Genomic DNA, 14,059 nt, shown 5'->3' with positions numbered 1-14,059 from the left:
AAATAAGTCTGTGGCAAATTTTCATGCAGCCATAATAGTGGGAGCATCTTTCTCACATGCAATCCTGATCCATGCACCACACTAACTGACCACAGTCCACAAATTCTTAATCTAAAACTAAGGAGGGTTTACCATAATTATCAGTAGCATTCAAATTGTCCATTACTTCATTCGTCTTCTTTCCTCCCCAAAACCATATCCTAGTAGAACCCATGCATGCATGATAGTTGTATGCAAAATCAATTCCAGAAACTATATAATTATAATTATTAAAACACTAGATCTAGCTAGACTAGTGTATAATTATGAGTTACATGTCTCCTACGAGCTGCAAAGCTACAACTAAAAACAATACAAACACACAGTGAAAATAGTAGACAAATACAAACCAGAATAAAAACTGAAGGTGTCCAATTCTTCCACACGACAGGGACACGTAAAAAAATTATTTCATAGAAAATGTTCGAATCGTCGTCGAATCCTCCCCACACATAACAAACAAGTTTCTTACTCGAAGAGCCGGAAATTATCTTTGGATGTTCTTCTGACACAATATTGGAAACGTTCACGATATCTAGTGATGTTTCATCATAGTAGAATTGTTTCACATTACCTGTAATGCTTTTAAAGCTCACACTATCGGGCGATGACAGGGCCAGGTACACAACTGTACTTTCAGGGGCAATCACTGTAGTGTTGGCACATGAACTGCTATTAAAGGTAACATTTTGACTAGCTACGACCACATTATTTTCTGGTTCCCAACTTTGGTCTATTCTTTTGTAAAGAAGAAGCTTGACTGATAGAGGATGCACCTCTCCGTCTGAAAGGCAAAGATAAACAGACAACTTTGACTGTGAGAGGACGTAATACGCTGTGGGATTAGCTAGAGACAGAGGTAAAAGCGCTGTGGTTTCGGTGAGGTTTTGATTGAATTGATTGAATGACAATTTGTACTTCACTTTTTGATGGTTATTCAAACGTTTGATCTCAATTTCTGCACAGTAAATCGTCAATTCATCATTTTTTTTTCTCTCAACAATCTCTTGGGTAAAATCAGTTGTCCTAAACGGCGAGCTCAGGGAATCTCTAGGGGGCTTGGGGATTTCCGAGACTAGATTAGCCGGGGCCCAGGGGATGTCAGATTTGAGATAATGTGGGTTAATGTCAATTATCAGTATTGTTGCAAGCGTAACCCCAATAATGAGAGCAAAGATGGCTGCCACGTAGCAGACACACTTGCGAGTCCATATATTGTAGCACAATTCTGCAGAGGTATATATGTACATAATTACAGCCAATTAATAAGCCACATGTTGCTGGCTCTATCATTATGACACGAGTATTATGTACCGTATAGCGGGTAATTTTCGGGAGACAAAATATTCGTGGTTCAGCAATATTGAGACATTTCGTGGGTAATATTTTCGTGGTTGCTGCTTGCACTGCAGGCAAAGGTAGGCAAGGTCGCTTCATTCGTGGGTAAAATATTCGTGGTCAGACCTCTAACCACGAAAACCACGAATATTTTACCCCACGAAAATTACACGCTATACGGTATATAGACACAATGTGGTTTTACAGTCTATAGAGCAAATATGACAACGGTATTAAGGATCATTGCAGGGCTGCATGTAGCCTCGATTCCAGGCCAATTAAAATACGGCCTGGTACCACCTATTGCATGGTGATAGTGCGCATGCGTTAGTTTATTCACCAGAATCTGGGGAATCCCCTTTTTTCTTTCTCTCATCTTATTTTCTATCTTTGTACATCAGCTTAGCTCTCTGGGTTGTTCCATTTAAGGCTTTCACACTAGTCTGAAACCAGAAGAGGCTCTCATCTACCTCTATGACGGTTGTATGGTCAGGATGTCTTACCTTGGATCTGTACAGGCTATGGGAAGTGTATGGTGCCTCAAACTGCTACTCGCGAAGACAACCCAGCTATATAGGACCATCCTAGACGTAGATGAGAGCCTCTTTTGTCTTAAAACTAGTGTTCAAGCCTTCTAGACCAACGCAACAGACAGCATAAGCCACAGCTTCACAGAACTCAGTCATAGAGATAAAGTGTTACGGAACATATTCTTAGTAAACTGACTAATTTCCAGTATAATTTACTAAGGTTTTACGTTCGTGGTACGATTACCCATATTCTGGGTAATTTGAAGCGCATGCGCACTATCACCCCTGCAATAGGTACCAGGCCGTATTTTAATCGGCCTAGGCTGCATGTATCCATGATTTTGGGTCAGAGGACAAATTAGGAAAATTAAAAAATTTAATTTAGGGGAAAAGCCCCCTGCAGCATAATTATACGTACACTGAAGGTACATGCCAAACTGGGGGTCTGGGAGTATATGCTCCCCCTTAAAATGTTGGGCCGTAGATTGATTCTTATGGCGCAATTTCAGCTAACAAATCGTCATAATTATAGGAGTACAAACTAAATTTTACGTAACAGTTCACCCTTGTCCGACCCCCCTGGGCATAAATTATGGTGGCGTCAGGGTGTCATACAGGATTTTGAAGTAGAGGGGGGAATTGTTGGAATAGTACTGTACACTTATGACTTTATGACTTAATTAGAGTAATTAGTTTTAGTTTCCATGGTTTTTGTTAAGAATGTTAATTAGTTAATTATTGTTAATAGAGAGCAGTTGTAACAATAGTCTTTTGTGTTGTTTATAGGGCCCTGCGCCCTGTTTTCTTATTAGTGTCTGTTATGTCTTTTTGTTCTTAGTTCTTTGTCTTAATTTGTGCTGGTTCTGTCTTGTTGTATTAAAGTTGTTATCAAAACTGTCAGTGATCTCTCACCTGCTAGCAAGATAGATAATATTGCACTGCATATTCTCATCAGGAATTAAGAAAAGTAACTACTAAAAAAAAGTTAAAATTGATAGCTATATGGACCCCAACTAGTACCTGAATGCAAATTTTAGGGGGGGGGGGGAGGGAATTGGAGCTAGGAGAGATATCCCCCCTTCCCCCCCTGTATATGACACCCTGGGCGTTTATGCTCTATAGCTAGTATACACATAGACACTTTAGTGAAAATGGGCGTGGTCAGTTTCACTTGCTAGCTAGCTGTACCGATAAGAGCTTACTCGTAAACAGCATTCATGACTGTAGCTTATGGGTCAGACAACTATCCAGTATAGTATGATGGAAGTCAAAGATGCAAGATGATGTCTCAAACAAGTACCAGAAAAAAAGGTAGGCTCTTCTTTTAGGACCTCAAGAATTATGCTAATGCTGACGTGGTGCTGTAATCTGTAATTACATCAATTACGGTATACCATCTAATTATAGCTGGTAATTTTCGGGGGGGGGCAAAATGTTTGTGGTCTTTGTGGTTGAAGCTCTGACCGCGAATAATTATTTTACTGACAAATGAAGCAACCTTGCCTACCTTTACCTGCAGTGCAGCAGCAAGTGACTAATTGCTCAACCACGAATGTTTGCCCTCCCCAAAATTACCGGCTATATACGGTATATATATACCGTATAGCGCGAAATTTTCGAGGCACTTATATTTCGTGGATTGGCCTCTAAAAGCCATTTCGTTGCACAATGTTCGCGGAATGACTGCTTACCGGAAGCCACGCCTTTAAATCTTGCACGTTATAGCAGGTAAAGAACGATTTTCGTGGACTTAATTTTCGTGTAGGATTGCTAACCCACGAAATCCACGAAAATTAAGCCCCTCGAAAATTTCGCGCTATACGGTATACAAAGTAACATCAAGGGCATATCAGATTACTAGAATATTTTGCTGGTGAAAAACCTTTGTGAATCAGCCAAATCAAAAATTTGACCCTTAATTTGCAATCTAACTATTGCGTTCTGGCAAGGATCGTGTGTATAATCATAATACTTACTAGTAATAATTTAGGTTTTGCGATTTTATTGTTGTCAGTTCGCATATGTTTGATGTTCGCAAACATTCCTAGTAATACGGTTATAAAAGAGAAGAGGGCATGCAACTCACAATACTCACAATAATCCACTTGGTGTGAGTATGAACTTTATCTATTTATAGCTACCTGCTAATATATACCATGGTTATTTTCGTATGGTGGAAATTTTCGTATATTTCGTATTGAAGAGCATCATATATGAAAAGGCTACCGCAATAGATTCAACGTTACTATCCTGAGTCGTACGAATAATTATAAATGGTTAGTCCATACGAAAATTACCGCTATACACAAAAATCTATTAATAGATATCTATTTTTAGTACTTTCCACAAACCACTTAAGTTTTTGCTCACTCTTCTCTTTTATACGCCCTTGGTAGATTCAGTATGTAATAACATGTGCGCGTGTGAATGAATTACATACGTGCTACAAAACACCAACTATACGTTCAAATACCTGGTTTTGTAGTCAAATCAACTTTATCACTCTTAATCACACTATCATCTGTACGAGTTGCTTCAATGCAGACAGCATATTGGTTTACTCGATCCACTTTCTGGGTTAATTCAGCAATAGGGATTTCAAAACAGTAGTCAACTTCGTCACGTTTGTATGGAACATCTTCGAAACACAATGCCACTTCTTCATCCCCTCTGTAAATGCGAACGGTGAACTTTGAAAGTTGAACGCTCAATGGTGTTTGAATTTTCCATTTACCAGTGGCCATCGGTGAGCGGCAATTGTAGAAACGAACATGGCCATCCTCCTGAACCTGTGGTTTGGCTGTGCGTGTGATATATAAAATTATTTTATAAGTACCGTATAGCGCGCAATTTTGAGGCATTTAAATTTCGTGTAATGGCCTCTAGTCTAAATTTGGTCTGTGTTTTTTTCGTTAATAATGTTTCGTGGACCTATTTTTCTGGAGGATTGTTAACCCTCGAAAACAGCGAACATTTTGCACCATATAGGAATGTATACTTGTATCGAGTGCAGGGTTTCATACAGAGGGGGGCGCCCTGGGATTTCCCACCCCCAGCCAAAATTCCCTCCCCCTAGAAATCTAAAATTTAATGATGTAATAATAAAATGTTTATGACTTTTCTCCTTAAAAATGTCTACAATCTCATCAATAAAACTATAAACTAGTAAAATGTATGGCTTGAAGCACACAAAAAACCCAAATTGCACCTCATTTCTCAAAAAATTTTCCGGGAGAGGACCCCCAGACCCCCCTCCATTAAACGTTTCCCCCTCCCAGCTAAAAATCCTGCATGAAACCCTGGAGTGCATATAAAACACAGTTCATTTACTTACCAATCTCCTCCAAATCTATAATAGGACTTGAGCTCGAGGGAATCGATAGACTGTTGTGTCGTTCAGAGATAACCCGAAATTTTACTCCGCATTTCTTTCGATCCAATGGAAGCAGTGCAGTGAGAGTCATTCTGTGAGCATCGGTGCTGTCAATCGAAGTGCTGCGTGCCACGGGAGAGCAGAGATTGGGTGTGGCTGGTTGCCTAAGGGCAAAAGATGCGGACTCTTTGAGAGCAATCGGAGATTGACGTCCAATATTAATTGGAACCGGCTCACTCAGAATGGAATTTTGAAGTTTTGTTAGCGTTTTCCACTCTTGTTCGTTTTCGACCTTCATTTCAAGGTTATACTGCTGTTCATTGAGCGTCTCATCATCTAGAACAGACTCGAACGAAACTGTTGCAGTCGCTGTGGCACCATCTTCAGAAATTCGAACTTCTTTTAGGCTAGGAAAATCTGGAATGCAAAACAAACAAACAAATCATGGAATTAAAGAGGAGAACCTTGAAAGAAAGCTGCATACTAATTTTGTTTATAAAAAGAATGTACTAGAGTGTTAGACAGATGCTATTTTATCGCATTAATTGGCTTACGTTTTTCCGGCCTGGGAGCCTTCATACGAATGCTGGGGATTCTCTTCTTGTCATGCTCACGTTCTGCCTCCACACACACCTCGTACGTATCATCGGTCTCACTTTTAATCACTTCTGAAACAAAAAATGTTGCAGAGTACTCCGCTTTGTTGCGTTCAGCAGGTATTTCGGTTGTGTGCACTTCAGTACCATTTTTGAAGACATGCACCAAGAATTTAGATAGCTGGAGTGATAGTTTGTTTTCCAGACGCCATACTGTTTCGAGCTCCAGAGGGTGGCAATCCTTGAGACAAACGGTTGTCTCGGTTATCTTTGGCTGTGCTGTAAGAGGTGAAAACATGCACACTTTATAATACTGTACATGATAAATATAATTATTGGTGTATCACTCTGTATGAGAAGTATCATTGATCTTCAAAACATCTTTCAGTGCATGGAAGCTCTGAGCGATCATCAAGTTTACTAGAAACAACACAAACTAGTAGCTTCCAAAAACACTTCTAGCTCTGTGTTCTTGCTCTTATACGATGCTTCTTACCATTCTAGAGGGCAACTCGAAGCGTTTTTTCTTTTCAGGCCAAGAAACTCTCACAAAATATATGTAGACTAACACCACTTAAAATGGTGGTCAGAGCCAAGGAAAACAGCCTCTTGTGAGCTTTCAGTAGCGAAATATCTCTTCGAATTGCCCTGCATATAGTGAAGCTACAGCTATAGTAGACTGTACCTAAGCTATCTAGTAAAAATGTATATTCGAGCCATGAAATGCCTATACTGCATTTAAGTCTGCTCACGATCAGTAAATGTATGGTTTGAAGCACACAAAAAACCCAAATTGCACCTCAGATTAACCATTTCTCAAAATTTTTCCGGGAGAGGACCCCCATACCCCACTCAATTAAATGTTTCCCCCTCCCAGCTAAAAATCCTGTATGAAACCCTGGAGTGCATATAAAACACAGTTTATTTACTTACCAATCTCCTCCAAATCTATAATAGGACTTGAGCTCGAGGGAATCGATAGACTGTTGTGTCGTTCAGAGATAACCCGAAATTTTACTCCGCATTTCTTTCGATCCAATGGAAGCAGTGCAGTGAGAGTCATTCTGTGAGCATCGGTGCTGTCAATCGAAGTGCTGCGTGCCACGGGAGGGCAGAGATCGGGTGTGGCTGGTTGCCTAAGGGCAAAAGATGCGGACTCTTGGAGAGCAATCGGAGATTGACGTCCAATATTAATCGGAACCGGTTCACTCAGAGTGGAATTTTGAAATTTTGTTAGCGTTTTCCACTCTTGTTCGTTTTCGACCTTCATTTCAAGGTTATACTGCTGTTCATTGAGCGTCTCATCATCTAGAACAGACTCGAACGAAACTGTTGCAGTCGCTGTGGCACCATCTTCAGAAATTTGAACTTCTTTCAGGCTAGGAAAATCTAACAAATCATGGGATTAAAGAGGAGAACCTTGAAAGAAAGCTGGATATTATAAAAAGAATGCACTAGAGTGTTAGACAGATGCTATTTTATCGCATTAATTGGCTTACGTTTTTCCGGCCTGGGAGCCTTCATACAAATGCTGGGGATTCTCTTCTTGTCATGCTCACGTTCTGCCTCCACACACACCTCGTATGTATCACCGGTCTCACTTTTAATCACTTCTGGAACAACAAATGTTACGGAGTACTCCGCTTTGTTGCGTTCAGCAAGTATTTCGGTTGTGTGCACTTCAGTACCATTTTTGAAGACATGCACCAAGAATTTAGATAGCTGGAGTGAGAGTTTGTTTTCCAGACGCCATGCTGTTTGGAGCTCCAGAGGGTGGCAATCCTTTAGACAAACGATCGTCTTGGTTATCTTTGGCTGTGCTATAAGAGGTGCATGAAAACAAAATAGATGCATAATTATTTCTTGTTGTGCTAAAAATAATTTCTGCAAGTTATATATAGCCCAATAATAGTATATACTTACAGATTTCAGGTAGAGCAACCACTGCAACATTGGAAGGCAAGCATAGCCCCCCAGACATCTTGGAAATAACTCTGAACTCAGCATTCGAGACTCTAGTTCGGTGATCAACTGGCAGCACAGCCGTAAGGATAACTTTGCCATCGGTGCTAGAGGATGGTGAGGAACCAATTGATGCTGCGCTACATGAGCTGCTCATATATTTTCTGGAGGTCTCTCCGTATATCTTCAGAGAAAGCCAGTTTTCAGTGCTGCCTGGCCTCATCTGTACGTCAAATTCCTCGTGTTCAAAGTGTGCCGAGTTGACAGATGGACGAGGGTTGACATGCAGCTCAGCTACAGCACCATCGCCAGAGAAAACCACTAGTTCCTTCAGACGAGGGGCCACTGTTGACGGTATAGATATAAAAAAATTAGTATAATATATATACTTGTCTGCATGCACACAAACAATATTATAGACCCTGCTGGTCTTTACTACGCCTATTTTACGATCAACTTAAGTTACATGAAAACGGTCATAAATGTTTCAAACTCCCGCTGTGCTAATGCCTCTCGGCATGTTTTGCTTCGCTCCAATGTCTTAGGAAGAGGAGCTTAATGTATAACAGAAGTTTGATGGCTAAAGATGATCAGGATATAGCTATAGATAGAAGCACAATTATTATGATGATAGAAGTTTTCTATAATAATAATTATATGAGATTCTGACTCTCATACATTCATTGTAAATATAGCTATAGTGCAAGGCTAACTCGAATAGAAGGGAGCTACAAACGGTTATGAAGAGACTGCAACACCCTTTACTGTAAGTAAAAACTAAAAATAACTTGAGAACGAATCTTTATTTTGCAAATCCACTACTCAAATCCAAGAGAACATGGCTAGAAACCTATATATTATATATATATACATATAATTATAAGTATAGTATATAAGTTTTCGTTGCATTGCAATCGTTCAGCAGTTACAGCTGGAATAGACACATGCAGACACACACATGCACAGCCTCGTGTAAAAACTACAGTGCCAATCCTATAATTATGCACACCAACCTATATAATTATACAGTAATTATTATATTTTAAAATGCCCAAATGTGAGCTTCGCCTTACGATAGCTAATATGTACCCCATGCATGCATGAGATGCATGCATCGCTGCACAAAATTCATTGCATCAGCGTTTTCATGGCGATTGTACAGTTGTGAAATCTCTCCCAGACGCTAATAAATTAATGTGCCATGCATGTGCAGAACTTACTTTTGTCATCTCTCTCTTTGACAAGAATGAATTCTTTACATAGAGTGTCATGAGAAGGCAAAATCATCGTCAATGGCAAGGGCCTTTTATTATTCCTCTTTCGAAGCTTAGTTGGCAGAGACACCAGATGGATGTCAGTACCAATGAGGTCCAGCAGGTCATGAGCCATGTACGTAATTCCATCTCCTGGACCCCAAGTAGTACCTCCCCCCGACTGCGCATACAGGATCATCGTGTTCGGATCCATGTTGCTCTCCGGCAGGCTAGGTTCACCTTCACTTATTTTACCGTCAGGGTATGCAGCGACATCAGTTGCGGGACTACTTCTGCAACAATCAAATATGAAGAGAAAAAGTTGGAGCTTTTTCTGAAGATTGTCCCTTTTTGCCACACTGGCAATTGAGTCGTAGGACATAGATCCATCCTTTGTGAAGAAGGTACGATTGTTTCCATGGCATGTGACGTACACTCCAAAGAATTTAAACGACTCTGGGATTGTTGTGATGACTTCTTCTGATGAAAGATAATCCATTGAAGCTTTCACCTCTGCAGATGTTGGGTTTTTGAGCCAAACAACAGCAAAGCCAAGTTTTTCGAATTCAATCTTCAGTTTTTCCACACCCTTGCCCATTCCATCTAATACCTTAAAATTGGTCATTGCCGGTGGAGCAGTGTCATTGTGAATGAGGAGTAGAACACCGAGGCAGTGTTTGTTATGCTTGTGCTGGATGACAGTATCAATAGTGGAATGAACTGCAGGGAGAATATAGTTTAATTCGCAAATCTAATTGATTTGAATGGGTTAGAGTAGAGGCCGCCCTCCTTTGCTCTTCCCCTATAAATGTACCTGTATACGGAAACAGAAACTTACTGTATTTTTTTGCATCATCAGATATAGGGGCCAAAACTATAGATACTTTCTTCTGTCGCATCTCAATCAAGCTGTGCTTTTCTATATAGAATCGAAAACAATAATATAAAGTACATTGTATGAGTCAACGTATACACTTATACCTTCAAAATCCTTCTCCTTGTGAAAATATGTTAGAGCATCACAGCCTGTTGGGTATGATGAAAACAATAATAATGAAAGCACAGTGGGTACTGATACCTCGGAGGAGGTGCCATAACATAAAGCTACTATTAGCTTTTATACACACATTATATCAAGACGAAAATGTTTGCATTAATTAACTTTGCCACATGCAGGCAGAATCACAAGGAAACTCAAAGAGTGGGTAATGATCGACCATGATTGTTGTTAAAAACGATCGATGCCAAATGTCCAAGTAATGGCTGCATCAGCAGAGCCTTGCAGCAGCTACCAATAGCTAGCGTTCTAGTGCAGAGCTAACTATTAAGTAGAGTAGCAACAGTCCATGGATAATTTTTTCTATACGTACTCTTCTGAAAAGGCATTCCAAGTAAGCAGCATCATTTTGCAAATCCACAAAGAAAACATGACTATATAGAAGCCTATAGAAACTCTTACTTGAACTTTATGATTGATCCTTGAGCAGTCTACGCAGACACACAGACACACTACCGTATACCTCGCTTGCGCATGCGTGTCGAGGTATAACAGTTTGTATAGTGGAAACCATAGAGATTAAGGAAAACCTATGTATGCCCATGTTGTGATATAGCCACATGCAGTGCTATAATAATGACGTGCATACACAAAGTATTGGCATTAGTCCGCAGTACGTTGTATCCTGATTTCTCCAAGTTACATTTTTTTAAATCCCATGCAGACTATATATTGCCAGCTATAATTATAATGGACCCCAACTATAGTACATGTACATGAATGCAAAGTTTAGGGGGGGTATCCCCTCTTTCCCCCCTCCCCTGTACGACACCCTGCTTTTGTGATCTATGTAAATGACCTACCAATAATATTATGTATATTATAGCTAACCCATGCAAGTACCGTATTTACTTGATTAAACGCCCAGGTGTTTATTTCAGATCGAAGTCTTTAGAGGGGGCGTTTAAACGAGGAGGGCGTTTAATCCAGGAGGGCGTTTATTGTTATGTCTATTTCTTTCTCAGCTTAAATTTAAGTCAGGAGTGCCCTCTGTGTCGGTAACTCTCTCGCTGCCATTGATGCATCATAAAAAGTCTATGCTGCCATGCATGCTTGCAACTGGGTTCATGTGCTATTTCAGCTCCATCCACAGTGCCACGCCCCATAATTAAGATGGGCGTTTATTGACAAAGACAGAGCTTTTACCCTGGGTGTTTATTGGGCGTCTAATCAAGTAAATACGGTATAATTATATACCTTTTCGCTGATGACACTAAGATACTACAGCGTATGGACTCATCTGAAACTGCACTTAACGATATCTCAACCTGGTAACCAATGGAAACTCACTCTTAACCATGACAAATGTGCAACATCTCACTAGCCCAACCCTGCAAAAACACCATAAATTACGTTGTTAATGGCCACCAACTTCAACCAGTGACCCAACAAAGAGACCTATAGGAATTGTTTTGACAACTAAACTCTCAATGGACCAACCACCATTACAATGCAATCTGTTCCAAAGCATACTATTCTCAAAACGTGCTGTTTCAACGCTTACACCTGTCCCCACCAAAAGACTTCTCTACCTATAACATTGGTTATTCACATTCTGTTCTCAAGTGCATGTGGCATCCAAACCTACTATATACATGCAAGACATAACTTGCCTGGAAAAACCCAGCAAAAGGCCACCAAATATAATATTATACTACAAAACTGGGATATGAAGTACAAAGATAGACTTAATCATGCTCAAATTGCTACCCTTAATGTACTCTGGCTCAAATTACTAGAAATCATGTTCTTTGTGAAATGCATACAACAGCCAGCTGACAACTTCGACATAACCCAGTACATCAAGTTTGCCACCAAGAATACTTCAAGCAGAATAACTCATTCAATAACTTCCAACAAGCTTGTACACAATGTATCTCACTACAATGAATACCACCCGTTACTGCCGTATAGTAAGGCTTTGGAATGCGCTGCCCACTATTAATCTAGGCCTACCTACTTTGTATATATATCTAACTCGTCATTTCACAGAACACTTTGAAAGACACTTCGATCTTGAAATACCGTGTACTTTTCACTATATCTATATGTCCTTGTAACAGATGTATCGGGAACTGCATATAACTATAGTGTTAATAAGATTATGTATTTTACACTTAGGGGCACCATATTAATGATGCCTGCTGTCAGTCACACTTTGTTAAGCCACCCCCTTCTTTTATATCATCACTTCACATTGCAGTGACTGTAAAGGTTGAATATTAACTTTACATTGCATGTACAAGTATGCCAGGGACTTTTACTTAGCTTTTAGCTTATCAACTCTACATGCAGCTTAATCTCGGTACTCCGAGAAACGTATAATGATGCTATACTCTTGCTATAGCAACAACATATATACCCATTACCGCAACGCTCTTTGGAGGGTGAGCCGGACCATGACTGATGACTGTTAATTATAGGGTCAGGCATCCCCTCTAATTAATTAGAGGAATGCAACCCTGCTGGTTAAATAATAATTAGGCATTTCTAATAATTATATTGCTCCCCTAATTAAGTACTTGGGGGTAAAGATGTGGCCTATAGCCACCAGTCATAGCCTCGGCTCAGTCATGTCGTAACGACAGAGAAGATTATAGAAACCAAGGGAGGGTTGGGTGTGGAGTTTTACTCAGATAGCTGGTATAGCAAAGGCAGACCTGTAGTGAGCTGAGAGCACATGCTCATATAAGATGGGCGAGGTCAAACATCATATATACATAGATATAGTTTTAACACAAATTAAATGTCAGTGAAGCACATGACCAGTAAGGTTATGCATGACAACATTATGAAGGTCACAAATACTTTAGAGCGTTATATAGCTATTGGTAGCTGTATAAGAGTGAGATAAAATCAGCTGACTATATACAAACCAGAAAACGCACTGTTTATGCTCGTAATTAATGGCCTCGCAGAAGATCTTTGAAGCACATAATTATACCACTCGGTGAACACATACATTAACAGCATGCTATAATTATATATACCTGGGCTATGGTCGCTTGCTTTCTCCACTTGACTCCTCTGTAATTTATCTTTTGGACTATCACATCCTAATTCATTCTGCCCAGGAGGGAAGCCTAATTCAAATGTATGCATGCATGGTTATAGATAACCCTGTCAAAAATTACATGAGTTTATATGCTTACCTGATTGCTTTTTGTATGACTCAGGATTTTCATTGCCATTATTTTCCATTATTTCTGTATAATTATGCACAGATTGATTAATAACAATTAATATGCATTCATTTCCGCAAACTCACAAGAGAATAACGGGGAATATCCCTATCTAAATTTAGCGTTGATTATAATTATACCACAGTCAGAGTGCATCATCAAGCAATGATCACAGCTAGATCAATCTATGCGTATCCCTATCTAAATTTAGCGTTGATTATAATTATACCACAGTCAGAGTGCATCATCAAGCAATGATCACAGCTAGATCAATCTATGCGTATATAATTATTACTGCACTGATTACCTTGAGATCTAGACTATATACATAATGATTATACCAACACACAGTAAATGCATCTTTTTGAAGTACAAGACCCATATCTAGCAGCATGCACTTATAATGAAAATTATCACCAAAACAATCTATATATAGACATGTCTTTTTATATAGCACAGTCACAAATCAAACCGGTGACACACTCTTTGGTAGATCTAGACACAAATTAAACACAGCTAGACCTATATCTATCCGACTAGAAAAACATTTGCAATGTGAAAAATTGCTAGGATTGTCTATACAGTAGATCTACAGCTACATGTACGTACGTATGCTTGTAAAATGGTTGTTCTACACAAAACTAGATCTACTATAGTACTACTCACTGAACTTTTGTAAGACGGCAGCTACCTAGCCAGGCATAGAGTTCTGGTAGATATCTAGATGTT

The 14,059-nt window shown here is 39.6% G+C and overlaps 1 protein-coding gene across 1 annotated transcript; it reads right to left on the bottom strand.

The window, feature by feature from the left end:
• Window positions 1–200: 200 nt before the first annotated feature.
• On the bottom strand, window positions 201–13,957 carry LOC135344961 (uncharacterized). Its single transcript, XM_064542255.1, has 13 exons — window positions 13,940–13,957; window positions 13,301–13,354; window positions 13,139–13,231; window positions 10,073–10,117; window positions 9,930–10,010; window positions 9,059–9,811; window positions 7,800–8,183; window positions 7,376–7,696; window positions 6,810–7,265; window positions 5,835–6,155; window positions 5,242–5,697; window positions 4,381–4,707; window positions 201–1,267 (listed from the first exon to the last, which is right to left on the bottom strand). Exons 2-13 carry the CDS (start codon window positions 13,347–13,349, stop codon window positions 288–290), a joined length of 4,266 nt encoding a protein of 1,421 aa, XP_064398325.1. The 5' UTR covers window positions 13,350–13,354; window positions 13,940–13,957; the 3' UTR covers window positions 201–287.
• Between the last annotated feature and the right edge of the window lie 102 nt (window positions 13,958–14,059).

This window comes from Halichondria panicea, chromosome 12 (genome assembly GCF_963675165.1).
Source record: "Halichondria panicea chromosome 12, odHalPani1.1, whole genome shotgun sequence".
Classification (NCBI taxonomy): domain Eukaryota; kingdom Metazoa; phylum Porifera; class Demospongiae; order Suberitida; family Halichondriidae; genus Halichondria; species Halichondria panicea.
This window is presented reverse-complemented; position numbering and strand designations above follow the sequence as displayed.

What these genes read in the sequence shown, in the direction of transcription:
- LOC135344961 (XM_064542255.1), bottom strand. Translation starts at nt 13,349, where the DNA reads ATGGAAAATAATGGCAATGAAAATCCTGAGTCATACAAAAAGCAATCA. An exon ending in GTCATACAAAAAGCAATCAG is followed by an intron (nt 13,232 to 13,300) that starts GTAAGCATATAA and finishes CATTTGAATTAG; the next exon opens with GCTTCCCTCCTGGGCAGAAT. An exon ending in CAAGGAGAAGGATTTTGAAG is followed by an intron (nt 10,011 to 10,072) that starts GTATAAGTGTAT and finishes GATTCTATATAG; the next exon opens with AAAAGCACAGCTTGATTGAG.